The sequence below is a fragment of the Chenopodium album genome, chromosome 23 (genome assembly GCF_948465745.1).
Source record: "Chenopodium album chromosome 23, dcCheAlbu1.1, whole genome shotgun sequence".
Lineage (NCBI taxonomy): Eukaryota > Viridiplantae > Streptophyta > Magnoliopsida > Caryophyllales > Amaranthaceae > Chenopodium > Chenopodium album.
In genome coordinates this window covers 2,106,460-2,131,746 of record NC_137856.1, presented here as the reverse complement: position 1 = coordinate 2,131,746, position 25,287 = coordinate 2,106,460, and the positions used below count along the sequence as shown (strand labels likewise).

Sequence of the window (25,287 nt, the reverse complement as noted above, 5' to 3'; positions counted from 1 at the left end):
TCAAACATTATGATAAAACTCCATTTCTCTCCACATCAACTCTCTTAGACACGACTCCCCTGCATTCGCCTCAATATCAATGTCGAGAGGCCTTATAGCAGGAGGATATTGAGTTGGATCATACATGTCTGCCATGTAAGGGTGTCGAAGCGCTTCCGTGACTGTAATTCTCTTTGTTGGATTAAAAACAAGCATCTTTCGCAGCAAGTCTAAGGCCAAAGGATCAGCGCTAGGATACTTGCCCCCCCAAGCAATCCCCGTATGAATAAGGCAACCCTTCGATGAATTTAACAGCATTTTGACTTTTTATGAAGGAGAGGTCATATTCACCAGGGGTTCCAAGAAAGTTGATGATAAGTCTAATTTGGTCGAGGAAATTTTTACCAGGGAAGAGAGGTTTGTGGCCTAGTATCTCCGCAAAAATGCATCCTACTGACCAAACATCAATTGCTGCATCATAGTTGTTGTTGCAGACTAGTAACTCGGGTGCTCTATACCACCGTGTTACTACATAATCTGTCAAGAACAATTCACCACCTTTGCACGTTCTTGAAAGGCCAAAGTCACATATTTTTAGACTAGAATTTGCATTTATTAAAATATTTGCTGGCTTTAAATCACGATGAACTATGTTTGCAGAATGGAGATACCTTAGCCCTTCCAGCAACTACAAAAACACAAACCAAGAATTAGTATATACATAAGTAAATAATATTAGTTCTATGAATAATTTTATATGTTAAAACTAATAAATCTTGAAACATAAAACTTAAAATTAGTATCTTCGACTAAACTAGTAAAAAAACATTATTTTTTGCATTTTATACTTTCAAATTAATTAAATCTTGAAACACAAAACAAAAAATTAGTATCTTCGACTAAATTAAACTAGTAAAAAACATTATTTTTATGCATTTTATACGTTAAAATTAATTAAATCTTGAAATATAAAACATGAAATTAAATTATATCTATGTAAAATTACTCGTTAACGTACCTGAAACATGATAAACTTGACATGATCACGAGAAAGCGGGCAACGAGATTTGAGTATTCGATCAAGATCACTATCCATCATTTCGTACACTAAGGGTCTGTTCTCTTACGTTGAAATTCAGTTCAGTTCAGTTCAGTTCAGCTCAATTCAGTTCAGTTCAGTTCAGCTCCTAATTTCCTTCTCTTATAAAATATTCATTTCAGTTCAGTTCATTTCAGCTGAGTTCAGTTCAGTTCAGTTCAGCTGAGTTCAGTTCAGTTCAGTTCAGTTCAGCTGAGTTCAGTCAATGAGAACAGACCCTAAGTAAATGTCCTTAAATGTATTCTTAGGAGAGGTGATCATAACATTCCGCAATCCGATCACGTAATCATGACGAACATGGCGTAATATTACTAGTTCCCTTAAAGTCCTAAGAGCCATAATGTGATCGGAGAATACATTACTTATCTTCTTAATTGCAACTTTTTCACCGGTTTTCATATCAATCGCTGAACATACCAGACCGTAACTCCCCTCACCAAGAGGTTGTATTGGTACATAATTTGCAATAACTTCGAAATTTAACCACCTCATTGTCTTATCTTCACTAGTCATTATGAATTTGATAGTAAAGACTAAGCGTGAAAAAAATAAATGCTCGCAATACTTTAGAGAAAGAAAAATAGAGTTTAAAAGCTAATGAATATGAATTTATAAAGGGGGTTGTTATTCGACGCCCGCAAATTACTCAAATCGCCCGCAAATTATGAATGAATTTACGTTATTACCCCCAATCTCTAACTTAACCTCTTTCTCTCTCCTCAGTTAAAATCACCACCACCACCACCCAACACCACTGCCACCGACGTAAAACAACATCCACCACTTTAAATCACCACCACCACCGCTTTATTTTTTTTCGCCGGAAAAGTAGACGAACCGTCCTGTCTAGGCGGTTCAACCATGGTCAAACAGCCTAGGGAAAACGGTTTGACCGTGGTCAAACCGCCCAGGCTAGGCGGTTCGACCGTGGTCAAAACGCCCAGGCTAGGCGGTTCAACCATGGTCAAACCGTATTGCCTAGGCGGTTTGACCGTGGTCAAACCGCCAAACGGTTTGACCACGGTCAAACCGCCTAGGCAATACGGTTTGACCATGGTTGAACCGCCTATCCTGGGCGTTTTGACCACGGTCAAACCGTATTGCCTGAGCGGTTTGACCATGGTCAAATCGCTTTTTTAGGGCGGTTGGAGCATTTTCCGGCAAAAAAAAATTATTTAGTCATCCGCAGTGGAGATGCGACATTTGGGGGTGGTTATTGGGCGGCGGTGGACTGTGGTGGGGGTGGTTGTTGGGTGGTGGTGGACAGTGGTGAGGGTGGTTATTAGGCGGAGGTGGGCAGTAGTGGCGGTTGTTTGGCGGTTTGGCACTAGGGGTATCATTGTAATTTCATTCATTAAATGCGGGCGATGTGATAAATTTGTGGGCGTCGTTTAGCGATTCACTTTATGAAGCTAAATGACGGTCGTTAATTCCTAGCTAGTAGCTACTTCTATACGAAGTAGAATTACTTACTCCGCACCAAACTATCCTTAATTTAAAAAAAAAAAAAAAAAAAAAAAAAAATCCTACCTTATGATTTTTTTATTATTTATTTTTAAATAAAATAGGATATAAGCACCCTTGCATCCAAAAAAAAAAAAGATAAGCACCGCTGTAGTTAAATTTCAGTTCAAATAATCATCTGATACTATTCATACACAAATACACTTTTCTTTAATTAAATTATTTAAAATTGTAAAATATTATTAATTTTATTTTAATATACTTCCTTAGTTTCCCTAAAATATATATATATATATATATATATATATATATATATATATATATATATATATATATATATATATATATATATATATATATATATATATATATATATATATATATATATATATATATATATATATATATATATATATATATATATATATATATACTTCCTTCGTTTCATATTATGCGTAATAATTAAAAAAATATATATATTAAAAAAAAAAACCCCCCAATTGTTGTATAGAATATAAAAGGGAGGTAGTATATAAATATCAAGTTTTGTATAATATTAACTGTTATATAATAAATAAAATATTTAAAGATTTAAATTGTATGTACAAGTACTTGTTTTTTAGGGCATAATTTTGGGTTTTCCTGCATGTTACAAGCACTGAAGAAATAAAAGTACAAGTTTATAAATAATCTCACAGCTTTTGTTTGGTTAAATTCCCTCAAACAAAAATTTAAATTTGACTTGGTTTCAAAAAAAATAAAAAATAAAAAAATTAAATTTGACTTCATCTAAAAGGTACAAATAGAGGAGTATGGAGGGAGTGCTTTATAATACGGAGTAGTAGACTAGTAGCAAATATGTGAACAATTTGCATCTGATATTTCGTATAATGCTTCGTCATATACATTGTTTTCAATATCACTACATTTTACTTCGTACGAGTATATTTTATCAATAATTAATAAGTTATAAATATTATAAATTGAGGAAAATCCAACGAGAATTAATCAGAGTATAGACTATAGAGAGTTGAACCCTATCAAATTTTGGATGAAGTATAAAAATAAAGGTATATTAGGAAATTTTGTCCACAATTACTAATTTAAACCTCCGTTTTGAAAACAACTACTCCAATCTTGTAAAATGTTAAGAGTAGCACTACCACTCTTCAATTTCCAGCTAGAATCTCTAGTGACCTTTCCCTCCAATATTGTTTCTCAACAACTTTTCTTCGTTTGACAATAGAGCTCTCACCCAAAAAATTATTGAGCAAATTCCTTCCTTTTTTCACCAATTGAGCAAAAGGAATCATTTCTAGAACACTACTTCAGGTAATTGAATTTAGGTTTAAGTCAATTTGAGAATATAATATGCAGGTTAGGGTTTTTAGTGACTTGAAATTGGGGAATTTAGGGTTTTGCAAATTTGTGCGTTTTGGGTAGATTAAATAGACAAGGACATGCCCATGCATGAGGACATGGAATACCAGTCAACTCTTAGTGAAAGTATGTGCATGCATTGGTAGTACAACTAACTTTTCAAGATAATATCAATCTTTAAATAGATGCATATTGACAATTTGAAAAACTATAACGTTGTGCAAGAGATAATAGGAGAGCGGAGGATGAGAAACTTCTTAAAAGGACCAGTTCACTTTAGCTTAATTTCAATTCAGTTCCTAATTTTTTTCTCTTCTAAACAACTCAGTTCACCTAAGCCCTAATTCTTATGCACGATAATGAATTTTGATGCAAAACATTCACCAAGATTAATGAACTGATGAAGTTTGAGAAACATTCACCAAGAGTGAGAAAATTCAACCAAGTAGCTAGTACGAAGTATTTACTAAACACAAATTACTCTGTTTTATAATTAGCGGGTAAACCAAGTATCATATATTCAAAAACTAAATAAGCAGCCCAATATACAACTTCCAGAATCTCCCTTACTATATATATACTCCCCTTTTACTTAATATAGTCTAGTCTCCCATAATTTACAAAAAACTTTAAGTTACTGATTCTGCCCTGTAATGATCAATCAACTCTCTGAACCATCATCATCTGAAAGCAACCACGACAGGAATTCCGAGCTATCATCTAGAACACCATCACATTGATTAGGCGCACTAATTCTCTTACGCATGAGCATCTCAACATTAGGAAGCTTTCGTTTCCGTCCACCACGAGGCCTGGATCTGAATTGCTCATCGAACTCCTCAAGATCTCCCTAGAAAAAGCAACAGTTAAGCGGTTAACACAAGTGTAAATGACTGTGTCAGGATAAGTAGAAAACTTTGTGTCGAGAAACCTAAGAGACGAGATGTATACATGCACATAAACATGGCGAGTAGATTTCTCATGGTTATCTCTCACATGCTTGAAGGCAAATCTCATGCCGCAACCAGTAAAGCTACAAACGAAGGGTCTGAGTTTCAAATGTACTGCCTTTACATGCTGCTGCATATTTGATTTCTGTTGAAGTCAAAAACCATTTTATTAATTTCATTCGCTAATACCTACACTGCTCAAAAAGCAATATACGAGAGAATAAAAGTGACAACATCCTACCGTGGTAAATGAGTGGTCACACCCCTCGAAGGTGCATTTGAGTATGGTGGGCAAATGCTCTCCATGAGTTGATAAGTGCCGTTTGTAATTCTTTCTTAGGTGCTTGGAACCACAAACCTCACAGTTTACATATTGGTGACAAGATCTGATATGAGCTTTGAGGCAATCGATGTTGGCAAAGGGTTTCATACAGCTCGGATCAGCACAAAATGTTTCTGAAGATTCCAAGACTGAACAAGTAATATCCTCAGTCAGATTCACAACTAATATAACAAACATTTCAAAATAACAGAGGCAAAGCAGAAACTTGCCATGGGATTCAGCATGTTTTCGCAACTGAGACGCATATTTGAACTCCTTCCCGCACCCATTTTCCTCACAAACATGTTTTATTTGTCCCTTCCCGGTATCAGGTTCAGGCTTATTATCTTCATGAAAATCCTTCAAATGCCTACTAACATTCCCTTGAACAGAAAACTCCTTGCCACAATTTTCTACAGGGCATTTAAACAGCTTCCCTTGATGCTGAAGAATGTGACGATTCAAGTGATCTTTCCTTCTATAACTAGCATTGCAGTCATTTATCGGACAAACAAAGCTCCTCTGCAAATATAACAAGCACCTCGTTCAGGAAAAAAGCCAATGCACAACCGGCATATTCTAATTCATACTACTAAAAATCGGCCCAATGGTCAAACCTTATAATAGTGCGTGTCAAGAGGCTTGACTTGACGGAGCTTCTCAGGCGGTCCCCCGTCCTGATACTAGTCCAGTCAAGATTTATAAGATTACAAAGCCTCTTTGCATTTTGGAGTTCATTCTTTGGGATCCAATGCTTCACACACTCCCACATAAATTCATTATCTGCAATATTAACATCAATCAGCTATGAAATTCCATACAAATCATCCAAAAACATAACCTTGCTCGTGATTCTCTCGATAATTTATAAATCGAGCAAGATAACCCTTCCAATAGATACAACTCCAGCTCAAAACATTACGAATTCCATTATAAATCAATTACATAACCCTTATCACAACAAAAAATTTGTAACACTAGTCAAACTCCAATATAAAACCAACATATTTCTATAGATATCGGCAATTAACACTAATTCACATTAAAAATCTACTGTTAATTTCACAAATTACAATTCAAATCTAACATAAACAACAATCAATAAAATCAAACAAAAACCACCAAAAATTGTACCTCAAGTGAATGGCTAAGCATGTGTTGCTTCAAGTGAGCAGGTTTCTTAAAACTAGCACCACATTCTTCACATGTTTTATTACAATTTTGCCCCTCGTTTTCATCGTCTCCTTCGACTTCTCTCTTTTTCTCCAATTCCTCCTATAATTACACATAACATGCATCAAAATTCAGGAACAATCAGAAAATTTAACTACGAAAAAATCAAATTTAACGAAAAATTGAATTCGTTTGGGTGTAGAAATTACCTGGTGGTGAGAAAGAATGTGAGAATTGAGGAGCGACTTTTTGGATCTACAAATACCACAAAATTCGCAGTAATATCGACGAATATCTCTGAAAATTGGACCTATATCTCTGTCTTCAAGCTCTGCTCCCATGGCTGCCACTTTCTCTCTCTTGCTGAGGAGTGAAGGTGGGGTTCTAGGGTTTTGAAATTCGGCAAAGAAGATGAATGATTTGGGGATGGATTTGGTATTTATACTCAGTGGTCCGTACTAGGCTAGTGTGTTACTCCTAATTTTCTGGGCAATTTATTGGGCTTATTGTAATATGGATTATGGGCTAGGAGCTCGTGTGAAATTGTTAATGGACAAAATGGCAAATTAGCCCCTAGGAGGCTAGGAATATATTGTCGTAATGTGTACGATAAGTCACATGTTAAAATCCCGCCATCATCAATTATGATTTGTAGTCATTTGGGTAGAACTCGGGATGTGTTTGAAATTTGTTTTTAGAGTAGCCTTTTAGTGTTCGACCACTATATGAATCGAATACTCCCTCTCTTTCCGTCTTTTAAAGTCAGTGCCCTACTTATTGACAAATATGTCAAGTTGTCAACGCTTGATTTTAACCTCTAATCTAACCTAAAAACTATAATAAGTTAGAAAATATACATGAGACAATTGTAACAAGTACCCAACTTCTATTAATCACTATGTTTCATTGTCAGTAGCTGAGTGTACAACACTATGAATCGACAATCAATTTTGCTTCTAATTATAGTTTTGTCATTAACCGAATATAAGTGACTAAGGTACATCCGGAACAATATACATTTAGGGGCTGTTCTCATTGACTGAACTGAACTGAACTGAATTGAACCGAACTGAACTGAACTGAGTTGAACTAAACTGAATTGAGCTGAACTGAACTGAATATTTTTATAAGAGAAGGAAATTAAGAGCTGAACTGAATCGAGCCGAACTGAACTGAACTGAACTGAATTTCAACGTAAGAGAACATACCCTTAGAATATGTTGTTGATAAAATAAACCATATATTATACTCTACCAAATCGGTAGATATTTTTTCTGAGCCCCAAATCGGTATATATTTGCTCCTTCCTCTCCGATATTACCTGGACCGCCCACGGGACGACATTAATTAAAAAATAATAAAAAAGCGAAAAGCCGAGAACCCTGGCGGGAAAGGGTGCAACCCATTGATTAGTGTCCTAAAACCCTACACTAGGCCACATATCTCCCCATAGTGAAGTGAGTATTTTAACTCAAGTACTTAACTAAGTTGCAGCAAACCATACAGTCGTCGGAAAACGCCGAAGATGCCGTCGTTTCCGCAACCAGGCACCGTCACCATCTGCGAAATCAACCGAGACCTCAGTATTTCTCTCTTTCTCTCTCCTCAATTTTCTCCACCATTTTCAATTTCTGCTCAATTTAATTTCAACTAAACTATGTTAATTTTCCAGTTACTGCTGATAATTTATTCGATGATCGTGCTAAGGAATGCTATGGCAAAGCTCTCGTATGTTAATTGTTTCTTGCATTTTCACTGAATTCCTAATTTTTATATGGGTTTCGAGTTGATTGTTGTTATAGGGTTTCTTTTCTATTTATTTGATTAAAATTTTGATTTTTTTGAATTTGGATTGTAGGGTGTTGTATTTAGTCCTTTGCAATTTCAACCGGAAAATCTAATTTCACCGAGTCGTGATGATGCCGGTGATCAACAAGGGGGAATTCCGGAGAAGGGTTTGCCTGCTTTGATTGGTGCTGTTAAACGGATTTTTCACCCTAATGATGTAAGTTTGAAGCTCTTAAGTTTTAACGGAGTTAATTGGATTGCTGATTGTCAATAATTTAACATTGAATGTTAATTTTAGTGTATTAGTGAGAAGAATGGGAGTGGCATTGGTTTATTGTGATATGTTAATTGTGTTTGCTTCATAACGTGCTTGCAAGGCTTTACATTTGGATTGATTGATGGGGTGCAAGCCCTATACGGAGTTATTTTTACGAAGGGCGTTGGTTTGCTGGTTGTCAATAATTTTACATTCAATGTTCATATTAGTGTATCAAGTAGAAGAATGAGATTGACATAGGTTATTGTGATAATTTGGATTACTGGAATTAGTTGTAATTGTCGAGTTTGCAGACCTTTAAATTAGAATTGGTTGACGGGGTGGTGACAATTGATTTTGATGCTTGTTTTGTGAACTAGAACCTTCCTTTGAGGACTTTGATTATATGAAGTACCATGCAAATTAGTCAGTATTAAAAGAGCCTGTTTCTAAATATTCATGGTAACCCATTCACGATGTATTTTAAATTGAATGATTAGATGTTAATTTATTAGCTATCTCTTAGGTGTTTGAAAGTTGCTAGTCAGTAAGTTCAACAAGAATATAGTGGTCTTAAAGGATTATGTGTGATATAATTGGAACAAACACTAGCCTTCTTTGAGAGCTTTGAAACAAATGTCTTCTGGTAGCTTTACTGGCTTGCCTAAATCAATTTAATAGGTTAGACTAGTGGCTTTACAGAAACACCATGCAATTTGTGAAATATGATGCTGTGATATTATTGAATGCTACCTTTATTCTTTTGTTCGTATGATTGCACTAATCAAATATCTTCAGTTCTTCACTTTTCTTTTCCCCCCTTTTAAAATTGCAAATATTATTGGAGAGTTGAGGTGTTATTCTTGTGTACTTTTTGCAACACAATGTTAAAGACTATATCAGCTTTTACCCTTTTCTTTACCTATTGATTTTAAATCTCCAAAGCTGTAATGTAACGGGCATTCTGGATAACATACATATTTTCTGTGAATTGTGATAGTGCTCTAATACATTGTCATCAACCTCAGCAAAGAGTTTGACATCTACAATATTGGAGTATAAACAGTTGTACCTTGTACTCCTTGCTTCTGTTCTGATGTGGGGAACAAAGCGTTGTTCAATATAAACTGAGCCTGTCATAAGTCTTTTCAGCTATGAAATTGACTGAAGACTAGTAAAATTGTAATTAAGATGAGTAGTATATTTATGCCTGCACATATAGTGCTTCTTCTTAGTTTCTTAGTTTTGCAGGTGCATTTGTTGCCAGAAGTAAATTTACAAGGAGTATCATGGCACCAACACAAGCATATATTGGCATTTATATCTGGGCCGAATCAGGTCACAATTCGTGATTATGAAGATACTGGTATATCTCTTGTTTTTTAAACTCTCTTTGTTCACAATTATCCGTCTTTGTTGATATTGTGCATGACGTTTTCTTGATTAAGGAAGTGGTAATACTCTATTTTCCATGACGTAATCATTTAATGAGCAAACTGTAAACAGCGATGCCTGCTGCAATTCAAAATTCTGTTAAATAGGTATCGAGGAAAGTGGTTGTATTAAAAAAAAAGTATTTTTAGTTAAAATGAAAGGAGGCTTTCTGTAAATATGTCTAAATTGTGTGTTATTTCTCTTGATGATTTTAGTTGAAACTTTTTACTTAATGAAATGACTTATAATCTGAGCAGAGGGAAAGGATCCGAGCATTTTGCACGGCGATTTTCAGAGAGAAGTCAAACTTGTTGAATGGAGGCCAAACAGTGGGAGAACACTTTCTGTAGCATGCAAGTGAGCACCACAATATACCCTTCATTTTATGCTGTTTTGTACATAATCATGTTTTGTTAAGTCCAGCCGTTGGTTTTGATATATAATACAGGGGTGGAATTTGCATATGGGCTGCTTCATATCCTGGCAATCCAGCATCTGTACGATCTGGGGCTGCCCCTTTTGTGGGTTCCATTTCCAAGGGCTCTGGCACAAGATGGACGTTGGTCGATTTTCTTAAGAGTGATGAGCACATAAGTGCACTGTCTTGGAGTCCTGATGGAAGATATCCTTATTTATGCTGTTTAATTCTATTTAACAATTCTTAAAATGATGCATGTGTATTCAGTTATTTATTGCTGATAATAAAAACTTGTTTTTTGAAAGATGGAAATTCTATTATCATTCACCTGTCGTGTGCCATACCAACCTTTACATGAATGGTTTGGAAGAGCTGCAACATTTGAACTATGCCAGGTAACATTGTGCTAGTCTTCTAGGATAAGTCTTCGGTGCAATACTTAACCACTTCATTGTCTTCTCTCACTGTTAATTAGCGGAGTCTCTCTCATTGGTAGGTCTTACTATATACACCTGGATGAGAAATGCCGTTCATAAAGAGCTATTTTTTAATGGGATTTTTCCGAGGGAAGATCTTACTAGAAACTGTTTTATAGCCTCCTTTTGAGGTTATTATTTTCATTAGGTACTTTGCATATTGAAATGATCTATACTCTGATGGTGAAGATGTTTTATTTGAAGTAGGTTGATAAAAATTGCATAGCTCTTTCCAGGCCAGAAAGCTATAGATTCTTAGCCTCTAGTGAATCATCATCAACTTGACTTTGAAACACTTAGATTGATTTTTGAACTCATTTTCTCAATCCCTCCTTACATGTATATTATTGCCACTTCTAGACATCCATATTCTGGCTGTTCTTACTCCATTCTCGAGTTTTGTTATCTGTAGCTGAGTTTTTTGGGGTTTGGAAAGGATAAGGAAAAAAACCTATATTTGCAAATATTGCTCTTGGTATTGGTAGGTTATGGCTAGGGTTTTCAACTAACTAAATAAGCTCTTTATTTGTGAGTTGCAGGTGTATACAACTTGTCTTTTGTGAAAAAGTTACTGTTTCCTTCAGGATATTGATTGACTGATATGATTAGTGATGTAACAAAATGTTTTTGATTGGGGAGTACCCTATATATTGGTTTACGTCCTATAGATTTCTGATTGTGTTTTATTGATCTTCTTTTGGCATGGTGTATGAGCTTTTCTTAACTAGTCAACACATACTTAGCAACAGGGTCTTTTGAGAGCTCAGCCTTTACAATTTGGGATGTTTCTCAAGGTATGAGACTAATCACGGCGTCATATATTTTTAATCTTCTCTTTTCTTTTCTTTTCTTTTTTTTTTTTTTTTTTTTCTTTTTTTTTTTTTTGGCGATGTTTAATCTTCCCTTTGTTGTCTATAAATTTGGTTGATCTTAGAAACAATTTGAGAGTAAGTTACCTGGAAAATAGAAGATAAGATGTGAACTTGAGCTGCTTCACTTGCTGTTTAATTTTGTTATGTAGTTCTACTATGTGTATTGCTTTTAATAACAGGGCTTGTGATGAATAACTTAGCTATTTATTCGAGCTAGATGTGGCCTTTAGATTTTTTACTCAAGGTTTTCTTCTCGATGTAATGGTCATACTCCATGGTTGACACATAAAGACATAATTGAAGCTGCTGACTTTGAAATTTTGGTTGAACTTTTATGTCTATTTTTTTAGATGAAGGATAAAAGGTTTTAAAGGATTGAGAAAGATACAAAAGAAAGGTTATTGTGGTTCTTAGAAGTTTTTTAATAGGGAGGAGAATAGGAGATTAAAATTGATAGTTCCTAACTTTTTTAAGGGTTGTAGGCTGAAGCCAGAACACTATATCTGAAGCAGAACTGGTAACAAATTTAATCAGTCATACACGGTCCATTTTTTTTTTTTTAAAAAAAAAAAATCTGAAGTTGTGAAAGTGAACTTTTAAAGCCAATGACTGAACGAAGGTTCTCTTCCTCCTCAGTAGGTAACTCAAACTTTAATTCTAAATCAACTCTGCGGTGAAGCTAATGTATATTATCAATTATGGAGGCAACAGCCTGTTGAAATGCAATTGTATGACTTCCATTTAGTAGAGGCTAACGTGTTCTTAACAGGAGATATAATGAGAATTAGAAATATCTCTTCAAGCTTTTAACTATATTTGGTTTTGAAAATGGTGATTTTTAATTTGTCAAATCATTAGATGGGAAAAGGTTGAATGGTTAAGCTTTTATCCGTTCATATATTTATCTCAAAAATAATAACACTCTGTAGCTAATGGCTTAGAAACTCTGTTTTTCCTCGATGGTACCCTTCGTCTGTTATCATTGCTGTTGTACCTCTAGAGTAACTGAAGCCCTTGTGGATGAAAGTTATTACAAACTTTCCCTGATACCTGATGTATCTCTTCTGACCCTCATCTCTTTTCATTGGTCACAAGCACCGGCTGAAAGGCCTTTTCTCCTGTATGCCTATAGTGTTAACTATCTTAGGTTCATCTACTGCACATTCTGCTCCATATGTTGATTTAATAACATCCAGTCATTCCCTCTTTTTTATTCCTTTATGGGTTGACCATAATCGTTGCTTTCTCCAGTCAGTTGGTGTGTGTTCAGGATTTTTGGTGTTCCATGTGTAGTTGATTGCTGGGTTGAAAAGCAAATTGCTTTCTAAGATCATTATGAAGTATTAAGAACTGTAAGGCATCTAGTTGCTGATGACTAATGTTTCTATATCTGTTACAGAGTCATGGCTTAATAAAGTACTTGCTAATGTTTAGTAATCTCATGCTCTCCTTATTGTTAAATCAATGTATATATTGTCAACTCAGCATATATTTTTTAATAGGTTTTAATTAGTAGGATTAGAAAACCTTTGATAATATCATTATGTTTTCTTTTCGAAGTCCATTTTGAAATTGTAGTGGCCATTGGTCTTTCTGCTAACTTAGGTGATGGGACTCCTTTTCGACGAGGATGGGGAGGCATATCAATCTTGAGATGGTCGCCTACTGGAGATTACTTTTTTGCAGCTATGTTGTATGTTCTTGGACTTATACCATCTTAAATTCATGATGTCCCATCAAATTATGTATTGAAAATTTATTTATTTGCAGTGATGGAACATTTTATCTATGGGAGACTGGGACTTGGACCTCACAACCATGGTCTTCAAGTCGTGGTTTTGTTACGGTGAGGGAATACCTTGTCACTTGACCATAACTGACTTCTTTGGTTTGAACTTACAGTCTACTGTTATAAGCTTCTTTGATTGCATTGATTTGATTTTATAACTCCTTAGCTTGCTGATTTGAGTTTAATATATATTCACTGAGCTGCAACTTGCAAGTAATTATGTAAAAAAATACAATTTTGTTGCCAACACTTGTACAGATGTAATCTAATAATGCTTGTGAAAGATGAATGGTAGCCTCATTTTTGTTAAATGTTAAATGATTATAGATTCATTACTTGTCCCTAAAATCATCCTTGTGGCCTTGCCCCTAGATAGTACATTCTAGGCTATAAAATCCTCCTAGTCGATCTGGTGGCTGAAGTGAATTTAATTGCTTGCTTTATTTGTGCTTTGGAATTGTATATTTCTACTAGTATTTTTATTTGTACTTTGGAATTTAGAATTGCTTGTCATCTTTGCATCCGGAGTTTGTCAATATTTTTCTCTAGATACATCAGCTTCAACATCTAGACTTGTTGAATGCAGTAACAGTTTTCTCCTTTTAGTATCACTCCTCGTGTTCAGCTATGAAAGCCCCTGTTATAATTGTGAAATGCAGGTTACTGTCGAGTTTTCTCCTTTGAGTTTTTGTGAAAGAGAAGATTTTCCTTGATATTGATGCTACCTCGTTCTTGTTTCTTTCATAGGGGGCAACATGGGATCCTGACGGGCGTATGATTTTGCTTTCCTTTTCAAATTCTTCTACTTTGGGATCTGTTCACTTTGCATCAAAACCTCCATCTCTTGGTACTTAAAGCTGCCTATTTCCCTTGCCCCCTCCCGCAGCTCCTAATGTTATACATTTGCTATCAGTGTGACCTATTTTGTACCTTTAACCTTATTTTTAAATCATTTCTACAGTTGCACACCTACTCCCAGTTGATCTCCCAGAAATATCAACTCTAACGAACAGGTACTATCTATGTTTCCCATCTTCTCTTGTTTTCAATTGCAATCCAAGTTCTCTTTGTAGACTACACGATTTGAAAGTGAATGTTCATTTTCTTTGATGCTACAAATTAGTTGTATGAATTGCAAAACTACAAATTTGTCTTTGTAAGTATACAGTCTGGTGGTTGGACTGGGTGGGTGTAGGGGGGAAATATGAAGCTGTAATCCTGCAAACATGATTGAAAGAGGTTTCAAATGCTGTGACATGGTCATTTCCTTATACATTGCACCTCCTGTTCTATTAAAAAATAGTTTCTAAAAAAAATCCAAATTTTGTAGGTAATGTTTTCATATATTGAAATGCTAATTATACCTCAAGCCCATGCTTCTGTCAGTGTACTGAACAAGAAGCTTCTTAAATCACCTTTCTGGCTTATTCTTATCATTTATTGCAGTCAGAAAATTGAGAAAATAGCTTGGGATGCTTCAGGAGAACGCTTAGCCATATCTTTCAAAGAAGGAGATGAGTTGTACCGTGGTCTTATTGCCGTATATGATGTTAGGAGGACTCCTTTGATTGCGGCATCTCTAGTGTGAGTTACTTTGATTTATTATATATATTCTGTACTCTTATTTTCAGTCTGTTTTCTGTGTGTGTTAGTCATTTATTCTTTCATATCCAAAAATGAATTTATGGTCATGTTATGTTGGTAAACATACTACATAAAGTGATTTCATCTTTTCCTGTTGCATCCAGTGGATTTATCAGAGGACCTGGGGACAATCCCAAGGCAATTGCATTTTCTTTCCATGACAAGTTCAAACAAGGACCTTTGTTATCTGTGGTAAAATATTCTACATCAACCCTCTTATTCAACTTTCTCGAATTGTAGCTTATTTAAGTCCATCTATACTTTTCAGTGCTGGAGCAGTGGTTTCTGCTGCACCTATCCTCTTCTATTCCGTTCTCACATTCTTCCTTAGTTGAGGTATGCCTTTACTGTTGATCAATTCTTATTGTCTTCATATAATTGTATTAGGGATTAGGGAAAGGTTACAGGGCTTTATTTTCTTTTGAATTTATTGTCTGATATATAGTATATTTGGAAGGTTATATGTTGTCCTTGATTGTGGCTTGTGGAGAGTAGTTGTCTACCTGTTTGGAGTAATGTGCCAAGATCGTTTGTAAGGTACGTTGTCTTTGGAAGGTGCCTATCTGTGCAAATCAAAGAAACAAACTACAATTTTGAAATCTTGGCCTTATTGCAGCTTGTTAGTATATTATGGAGTAAATGTCACTCTACCTTAAAAAAAAAAAATCTTTTCTCATTTTGCCCATTGGTTTTATTGTATGGAGTTAAAATGCTGTGAACTTATTTCTCTCTGCAGTAGGCTGTTTTTGGAAGGGGGGAGGCGTTGCTTCAGCTCTGCAAGCGGCTGCAACTTCTGGTGAACAAAATTTCCCTGTTGTCTGATTCGTAGACCTTTCACAATCTCCGGCATTTCTGTTTTAAAAGACGGTGGTAAACAGGTCTCTAAAAGACAACAGAGCCCCAAGGCTTTTTTTGATGGCTATAATTTAACTGTATATTAAATTCAGACATTCTTTCAGTGCTATAAAAAACTCCTCTCTTGTGTTTACGGTATCGTTTTGCACTTCAGATACAGTCTGTTCGATTGTTATTTTGCAGTCAAGTTTTAAATGCCAATAGTGATGTTAAATCGTGTACAGAAGCCGAACTATCAATAACAGAGCTCAACTATGTTTACACCTATCAGGTTTCGGAACTTCTGTAGGTTTTTGAGTGAACGCAAGCATAAATGGTGAATCTACCCTTACAAAGTAAGAAAACAAAATCAAAACAATGCAATTAACCAATTACCTACGAATATCTAATGTAGTCATTCAAATTGAATGGTATATTATTTGTAGTTGGATTTTGCTGGAAAGTTAAGCAAATATTCCTATCTTTATTTCTACTTGTAGTAAACTTCAGGAAAACTAGTACATACGTTGAGGAAAACAGGTCCACAAAATATTACTCATAATTCAATAATGGGAAGACTAAGTTGTCCCAGCTATTTTTTTGCCTTTTTTTTTTTTAATTCTTTTGCCATTTATTGAATAATTTTATGTTATTTATGTATGTGTCTATGTGATGAGTATATTAATGTTGTCTGGACTTTGGGGCATACTTTAAAAGGGTGGTTATTTGAGTCTGTGGTAGTTGCAACGCCTTATCAGCATTTTGTTACTCCGAATTATTGTTATTATTACTCTGTATTATTGTTATGGAGTATAATTATTGAATTGAATTACATTTTTTTTTTTTTGGGGAAGTTTTTCTCAAGGTCAATTTGTGGTTGAGAGACGTGATCACCAAAATAATTGCAGAAAAGGAGTGGCAGGATAAACAGTACAATCAATGTAGTTTGAAGTACAAAATTTCATTAACATTCTGTTAAAAAAATAATTATAAGAGTACGGAGTACTTTTGAAAGATACATATCAAAATGTTGAGCCTATTTAAGGTTGTATAGCTTATGGGCCGATGTTACGAGCCCTACTCTCTTTAGGTTGTATATATACACTTGTGCATACTCTAATGAAAATATGAAACACTATTCTCTCTATTTTGACATGGTATCGGAGCCAATCAAATTCCTAAATTCTAAATTCTAAACCCCAAATTTCTAAATTCTACTTAGTACTAGAGCTCTCTTCATTTGAATTTTACTTATCCGATTATGTGCCTTAAGCGGCTAAGTTTATCATGAATTTCGTTTCTCTTAGCCAGTATAACAACCCATTCACTTGTAAATGTACTCTCAGTCCTTTTAGCCTCATTTTTTTTTACAAATATGACTGCTTAACATCTTAGATTCTTAGTAGAACGAAACGAGTAATACTCTTACCAACTACCGGTATACCATATACAGTACTACATACAAAGTACTTTGTACTATAACATCAATCACCGAATCAAGTACATAGATCTCAAGTAATTAAACAATGGTCCTACAAAAACAAAGATTTCTCCATAATAATTCTAGGAAATCCGTATAATTACTACTTTTCTACCACTTCAATAAACAAATTAATTGCCTTATCCAAAACATTAGATTATTTTATTTGGATAATAATGTCACATAATATGATGAGTTGATGACTATAATGTCGGATTCATCCTTAAAAGTAAAGATAAACTTATCTTCAACCCGTCTCTGTTCATAATTTTCCGGCGTAACTCAACACTCTTTCAAGTGGCCCCTTTCTTTTTTTTGGGGTCACTTGCAATTTTTCCCTCTTTTTCTCTCTCCTCTCTTTATATAAATCATCAGCTAATCTTCCTATTTTTGTCATAATTATAATTATTTTTCCTCTCTCAAATTATTAAGCACTATTCTTTGAAGTCTGTCCATTTTCCTGGTGAACAATGTATGTTATAATTATTATTGATTAATTTGCATATTATTTGTTTTTAATGGTTTCAAAGATTGTAGCTTTATTGAGAAATAATGGGATTATTAAGGAAAGATTAAATTTTTATGATAAACTAATTTAATGGAGCATGTGATTTGTTTGTTTAATGTAGTCCATGGTTTTTAGATTAGTTTAAATTATAAGATTCTTTTGTCTAATTTAATTTACATTATTTGAAGGGTTAGTTGCATATTAGTTGTATTGCATGCATAAGTTGTATCTTTGACTTTTTGTTTTTTCACCATCAGAATTTCTGGGTTTGTTAATTTGTTGCTTAATTAAGGAAATTAAGGTGCATAATTGCGTTTATGAGCTATTTTTTACATGGGGTTTTTCTAATTAGTTTTCTTTCTTTTTTTTAAAATTATAAATTTATATGTTTTATTTGAAATAACTGAGATTAATAGAGTGAATGATCAGAATTAGTTTCATGCTTTTGGAATTGATCTTTGAGTATATGCAACGTAATTTATATCCACCTAGAAAAAAGGGTATTTTGTATAATTTGATAACTAATTACCCATTTTGCGTTTAATGCTATTTTGGCAAATTTTTAGGGGTGATTTAATTATAGATTTGTCTTACTAAATTTGGTGACAGATTGTGCTATATTGGAAAATTGGCAGAAGATTAATGTGTTGAGGCTACAATATGGGTGGATATTGTCTGTTGATATTGCTAATAGGGGCATGTACTTTGTATAGTTCATATGGTGTTGGAAAGATCAAACAGACCGAAACAGCAATACTTACAGTAGATGCTAATGCTGCTGGTCGAGCGATCCCGGATAAGTTGTTTGGGATTTTCTTTGAGGTTCTTTTCTTAGAACTTTTGATTTTCATCCTGATGAGTTTCTAACAAAGTGGTCCTTAGTTTATAAATGCAAAAGTGGGCTTTATTTGCAGTTGATATGTCTTGCAGTTTGTCTATTCTACACTACAGCTTGTTAATTTCGACTTTTGAGTGTTACTATAGTTCATGTTTATGTAAAATGTAAAAGTTGATTTGCCTTCTTTCTAGATAATGAATGTGTAAAATGCTATATATACAGGAAATCAATCATGCTGGATCTGGTGGACTTTGGGCAGAGCTAGTAGACAACAGAGGTATGTTCTTTGTCCTTGTTAAGTTAACGTTGGGGTCAATTTTCACTCTGGGATCGAGAAGCTTGAGCGGGTTATTTTTATCATTAGCATTTGTTGTTGGCATATATAGGAATGTAATGTGGGTTGAAAACTGAGACTTGGCGAAATTGATGAATTGTACATCATATGAGACACTATCAGTTTCTTTTTGCACTCTAGCATCCTTTGATTCCTCCCAATTATCAATTAATGAAAACAGGTTCATGCTTATGGATATAATCTGGTAATTTTGTGTTTCTAGGTTTTGAAGCTGGAGGTCATCACACCCCTTCAAGCATCAAGCCTTGGTCAATTATTGGAGATGAATCAAACATCGTCTTATCTACAGACCTTTCATCATGCTTTGAGCATAACAAAGTTGCTCTCCGGATGGATGTTATCTGTGGCAATGATGGTGTTAAATCTTGTCCTAGTGGCGGTGTAGGAGTCTATAACCCTGGATTTTGGGGGATGGTAAGAAGTTGGAATTAATTTATCCTTAGTGCTGCTAAACCTGTGCTTTAATCTTTTTGATCAATTTTTTCCATGATTGATTTTGCAGAACATTGAACAAGGGAAGAGTTACAAAGTAGTCTTCTATGTTCGATCAACAGACTCAATTAACATAGATGTCTCATTGACTAGCTCAAATGGAGGGCTAGTGTTGGCTACCAGCAACGTGATGTAAGAGCTGTACTTACTCCGTATTATGCAAGATCTTATGTAATCTAAAAGTAAAAGGCTGCTTCTTCATGCATTCTGACTCTAGTATCTTATTATGGCAGTGCTGATGCAGCTAAAGTTGCTAATTGGACAAGGATGGAGGTTATGCTGGAAGCAAAAAGTTCTGATCCAAATTCAAGGCTTCAATTAACAACAACCAAAAAGGGTGTATTGTGGATTGATCAAGTGTCAGCAATGCCAACAGATACCTATAAGGTAGAATTTTAGAATACAATATATGTTCAATCTGATAATATTTGTAAACACAATAATATATCTACAGAACATATATTACAAAAAGTATGTTTCCCTATGACCCTATGTCTCTAATATATTCTAATGTCTCTAAAATAGATATCACATATATGTTCAGGAATTACCTCCAATTAAAATTATAGCCAAGTATTCATCTGATCTTCCATGACAACCGAACTATTTCACTTGTAAATATTTGTAATTCATTTATTGAAGGAGGAAATATTTTAAATAATAATATGCTTGCAAACAAATTACCATCAATTCTTGAAATTTTTCTCTTGTACCTTATGAAATCTAATCTGTTTACATAGGGACATGGATTCCGCAAGGACCTCTTTGAAAAGCTTGTTGATTTGGAACCAAGATTTTTTAGATTCCCAGGTAAAGTTTAGTATAGTCCTGTTGTTGCTTCATAGATGTATATGATGTTGACATATCCTTTATTTTCCAAAAAAATACTTCTTCATGATCTTGTGACATATTTGTTTATTCATTCTGCATTATGTTCTACCAGGTGGTTGTTTTGTTGAAGGCGAATGGCTAAGAAATGCTTTTCGCTGGAAAGAAACTGTTGGTCCATGGGAGGAGAGACCGGGACATTTTGGAGATGTTTGGATGTATTGGACTGATGATGGGCTTGGCTACTATGAATTCCTCCAAGTAGGAATCATAAACTTTTCTCTTTTTTTTTTTTCTTTAATTAATTACTCATGTCATCAAGATGCAGGGAACTTTTAGCTAAATATTGTGTTTGGAGTTTTGACAGTTGTCCGAAGATCTTGGGGCATCTCCAGTGTGGGTAATTAATAATGGTATGAAGTATCAATGTTTGTTTCGTTTAACTGATTCTCTTTTTTACTGTCTAAAGCTCCCTATTTGATGTATTTGTACTTTCTATTTGACTATCATAGGAATCAGTCACCAAGAGTCAGTTGAATCATCAATGGTGACTCCTTTTGTGCAAGTATGTTACTTCCTCTGCTTTCTTCACTTGAAATAAACACTTTGTGCAATGCATTGCAACTATATGGAATTAAGATACAAGTTTCATTCATACATAATTTCCGATAATCCAGTCAAATTCCTTCTCCTTCCAGAGCCTGATTTAATTTAGTAAACAGTTGATCTTATTCGACACTTTTCTATGAATCTAGGAAATGCTTGACAGTATAGAGTTTGCCAGAGGTGATAATTCTTCTCAATGGGGTTCCCTTAGAGCTGCGATGGGGCACCCAGAACCCTTTGAACTAAAATATATTGCTATTGGTAATGAGGATTGTGGGAAACCATATTATCGAGGTAAATTGTTTTTTCGTAAATTATTTTGCTCTACAATAATTGTTATTTATGTTCAAATCCAGTGACGACTGTTTTACAGATTTTATACCCGTTTTTGTTGGCAAGTTCGTGATTACACACTTTCCACCTTTGACACATCTGTTTTGCTTGTAGAATTCATACTAGATGAGATAAAGGGGAAAAAAAATTACATTCTACTATGTAGCAAGTGTTCATCAGTTGAATAGAAAGTTTTCCTTCTGAGATTAATGCTATGGCAAACAGGAAAAAAATAATTACAGCAGGAATGGGTCAATGACTTATTCTTACATTATGCCAATGGCGTTGCATAAAGACTCATCTCTCTACCATTTCTGACCAGGAAATTACCTCAAGTTTTATGATGCCCTAAGAAAAGCCTATCCAGATATTCAAGTTATCTCTAATTGTGATGCGTCATCAACTTCATTGGATCATCCAGCTGATCTATATGATTTTCATGTAAATATTTCTCGACATTCTCTTTTGTATAATGTCTCCGGTATTGATGTACAGCAACCAACTGAAGAAACCCTCGTGTTTTTTCAAAATATTCCAGATATACACTTCTGCAGCTGATATGTTTTCTAAGAGTACTAAATTTGACAGGACACGGCGTAATGGGCCAAAGGTACATGAAAGAAGATTATTTTGTAATTTCATCTGTAACATATATTTTACTCACTATAGAATATACCCTCTGTTTGACAGGCTTTTGTGAGTGAATATGCTGTGACTGGAAAAGATGCTGGCACTGGAAGCCTTCTTGCTGCATTAGGTGAAGCCGCATTCCTTATTGGAATAGAGAAAAATAGGTAAGTAATACATTTAGCCTCTATGCGAACTGTGTTTTTTCCTCTAGCCATATAAACTGCTGAATTTCTGACACAGATATCTGCATAAATTTTGAACATCTAAAGAGGTTGCATTAAGTGCTTTGGGTCAAGTTTGTTTATGTTTTTTTGTGTCTATACCCACACATTCTTTGTTCAAAAAAAAAAAAAAAAAAAAAATACCCACACATTCTTATGTTTTTGAAAAATTGCATTGTATTCTGAGCGCAGTGATGCTGTTGAAATGGCAAGTTATGCTCCCCTTTTTGTAAATACCCATGATAGACGATGGAATCCAGATGCTATTGTTTATGATTCTTCACGCGCCTATGGTACACCTAGCTACTGGATGCAACAATATTTCACAAAATCCAGTGGGGCAACTCTTCTCAATTCAGCACTTCAAGCCAGTTCCAAAGCTGCAGTTGTTGCCTCCGCAATTAGTTGGAAGAACGCAACAGACAACAAGAACTATATAACTATTAAGGTATGGCACCTTTATATATTAGACTTCTGCAATTCCTAATCTGAAACTATAAGTAGGAATTCCGGTGATAAATAATGACACAGGAACACTTCCCTAGCATATGCTCCTCTTGGCATATTTGATATCACATGAGCTTAATAACACATTAGCACCATTGATTTATTCTCTGAAGTTCAAATTCTGCTAATGCAAACCTATTATGTCTTTAAATCTCTCTGTTGGTTCAATTATATATTTGCTACCTTCTATAATGAGTTTGATGCATCCAGCATTATTGAAATTTTCTCAAAAGGTTTGCTTCATGTAGATTAATAAGAACCGAGTTTATGGCAACTTTTTAGAATAACAATTGTCTGAGGATGAGTAGAGATATGTCAGTAATGTCACCAATTAATCCTTATGATTCACTAAGGTTGCTGTAAGAGATTCTTTACCTGCTCAGGCTTTGGCTTCTTTTCACCTGAAAACCCTGAACTCAACTTATATATTTCGTAGTTCTCATCTCTTGACTAATCTGGACTTATTGCTCCTAATCTTATTTTAGTGGTAGATTGCATTTAGGTAGCCTTGTCTGGGTATGTTATCCTCAATCTGAACTTATCAAAACTCTTTGACTCTTGTCTGTACTTTTTCCAAGGGTAAAAAGAACAAAACCTCAACATCAGAATCAACTTAAGTTTTTTCTTTTAAAATTTTCTATCAGATTATTCAGATACATGTCTCATGATTCTCGATGACTTGTAATTGGGAAATGCATTCTGGTATACATACATAATTTTCAGTCTTTTTAAAAAGGGTTTTGATTATTGGTGCAGATTGTGAATTTCGGAAATAATTATGTGAACCTCAAGCTCTCAATTGGGGCTGAAAATTCTGTACAGCTAGTCGGGTCAAAGAAGACTGTTCTTACCTCTACCAATGTAATGGACGAGAATTCATTTCAAAGTCCTAATAAGGTAATATTCAAAACACATGATGATTGAGTTCTTATTATAGTCAGTTTAGTGTGGTTTTATTTTTGTATACCACCAACATATATCTGTACATAGAAATCCTGCATGATCGTGTATATTGTACTCGTAATATGCATATGCTAAGCAACAAAATTCTGTTTTTAACTCCCTCCTCAGAGAATTAACTGTCACGTTACCTTGACTTCTGAACTCTCATAATAAAGATTATTAAAATATTGATTACTAATCATTACTATTGTAGGAAACGTGACAACTTTTTAACAGTACACCAACATAGAAAACATTTGTCAGCTTATCTGGGACTAAAAGATTTTTGTTACTAACAGGTGATTCCATCTTCTTCTCACTTCACATTAACTGGCAAAGAGACGAATATCATGCTCCAGCCGATTTCTTTCACTTCATTTGATGTGATACAAGAACAGCCAAGTCATCTGTTAATGAAGGAAGCAGATTCTGGCCTAAAATCTTCTATATGATGAGCTTATACAGTATACAGTTTACACAGACACCAGATACAAGACACCAGACACATCCAAATACAGATAATGGGCTTTTGTACACTAATGTTCTTTGTATTCTGTAACAAGCGTGTGTCTTGGGCCGTTGTACAAGAGTTTGATTCAACTCTTAACGAAGCCCACACGATTAAGACCAGCTTGTCTCATGCAGATTTATCTTTATGGTTCATTGGTTGTATAGATTCAATTCAATGTTGGCTTATGAGCCTGATGTATATCATATAGATGTCATTTTTACCAATAAAAATTAATTGCTTTCATTTTCCTTTATGAGGTATCCTTTTTTTTTTTTATCAATTATAAAAAAATGATGTTCAGCAAAATAATTTTAACAGCAAAATTAAGTTTCAACAAATAAAAATACCGAGAGACAGTGAATACATGAAGTAAGTTTTTAATTACTACCTCCGTTAATTATTATGTGCAACAAAGGGGTATTATTTGTGAGACATAAAATATTCCTTTGTTGCACATTATTTAACAGAGGTAGTAATAAAAATCATTTTAATTCTTGAAATAAAGTGAGTAAATAATGAAAAGTGGTGGTATATGGATTGCATATATACCTAAATATTAATTTGTGTTAAAATTTTATCAACCATTCCTCTTAATTCTCACTTGATCTACCCTTCTTTTGAAAAATTGGCCCTTTGACTGGCTAGTATGGTCGTCAATCACATGATAAGTAGGTAACATGTACTAATATAATGAAAATTAAACCCCCTTTATAACCTCTTCTTTTCTGAATAAGTTTGATTTTAATTAGCTCCAATCAATGAATCTCTACTAATCTTCACAAATTACAAGAGGAGTGTTCCAAAATAAAAAGGAAGCAAAATGAATAAAGTATAAGGTAATATTCCCGATTATTGCTTCCATATTATATTACATTTACATGTCATGTCTCATGTATAGTGTAAATTGAACTAGTAACGTGATAATCTAAATGCTACGAAAGAGGTTTATTTTCTCGTGATTACATTGCACTTTGGTTTTCTTGTGGTATTTACTTATACGTTAAAGAGCTTTAAACATGTCCATCACGCACGTAGTAGTAAATTAATGTAATAAGCTAAGTGTTTCTGCTTAAAATATTCAACAATGCATCTAGTATATGCATATGTTTGTCCTTGACTTTTCTATTCTTAATAGGATTCTTATGTTGTTTTCTATTC

General features: G+C 34.4%; 3 protein-coding genes and 1 pseudogene across 6 annotated transcripts; 2 read left to right on the top strand and 2 right to left on the bottom strand.

Annotated features, from left to right (window-relative positions):
- LOC145609552 (mitogen-activated protein kinase 7 pseudogene) lies at positions 1–1,591 on the bottom strand (annotated as a pseudogene).
- A 2,793-nt stretch (positions 1,592–4,384) lies between these two features.
- On the bottom strand, positions 4,385–6,760 carry LOC145608464 (transcription factor IIIA-like). Its single transcript, XM_081664079.1, has 6 exons — positions 6,577–6,760; positions 6,329–6,469; positions 5,425–5,716; positions 5,114–5,343; positions 4,874–5,017; positions 4,385–4,772 (listed from the first exon to the last, which is right to left on the bottom strand). The coding sequence occupies exons 1-6, from the start codon at positions 6,706–6,708 to the stop codon at positions 4,584–4,586; spliced, it is 1,128 nt and encodes a 375-aa protein (XP_081520205.1). The 5' UTR covers positions 6,709–6,760; the 3' UTR covers positions 4,385–4,583.
- Positions 6,761–7,724: 964 nt separating this feature from the next.
- On the top strand, positions 7,725–16,032 carry LOC145608508 (aladin-like). 4 transcript variants are annotated; one of them, XR_014105822.1, is made up of 16 exons: positions 7,725–7,950; positions 8,040–8,095; positions 8,226–8,372; positions 9,663–9,777; positions 10,103–10,202; positions 10,294–10,470; positions 11,478–11,533; positions 13,217–13,304; positions 13,382–13,457; positions 14,148–14,247; positions 14,362–14,413; positions 14,847–14,984; positions 15,149–15,236; positions 15,313–15,380; positions 15,502–15,581; positions 15,784–16,032. XR_014105822.1 is itself a non-coding variant. In XM_081664123.1 (15 exons), the coding sequence occupies exons 1-14, from the start codon at positions 7,893–7,895 to the stop codon at positions 15,373–15,375; spliced, it is 1,314 nt and encodes a 437-aa protein (XP_081520249.1). In that variant the 5' UTR covers positions 7,725–7,892; the 3' UTR covers positions 15,376–15,380; positions 15,784–16,032. The 4 variants fall into 4 exon arrangements, 2 of the variants coding, with proteins under 2 accessions (XP_081520249.1, XP_081520248.1); XR_014105821.1 differs by having other exon boundaries at positions 15,781–16,032; XM_081664123.1 differs by lacking the exon at positions 15,502–15,581.
- Positions 16,033–17,561: 1,529 nt separating this feature from the next.
- LOC145606598 (alpha-L-arabinofuranosidase 1-like) lies at positions 17,562–24,382 on the top strand. The gene is made up of 17 exons (XM_081662391.1): positions 17,562–17,830; positions 18,476–18,688; positions 18,927–18,981; positions 19,262–19,473; positions 19,562–19,683; positions 19,785–19,938; positions 20,292–20,361; positions 20,495–20,640; positions 20,747–20,792; positions 20,892–20,944; positions 21,135–21,279; positions 21,641–21,759; positions 21,857–21,928; positions 22,009–22,112; positions 22,362–22,617; positions 23,433–23,573; positions 23,918–24,382. Exons 2-17 carry the CDS (start codon positions 18,527–18,529, stop codon positions 24,068–24,070), a joined length of 2,010 nt encoding a protein of 669 aa, XP_081518517.1. The 5' UTR covers positions 17,562–17,830; positions 18,476–18,526; the 3' UTR covers positions 24,071–24,382.
- The last annotated feature ends 905 nt before the right edge of the window (positions 24,383–25,287 follow it).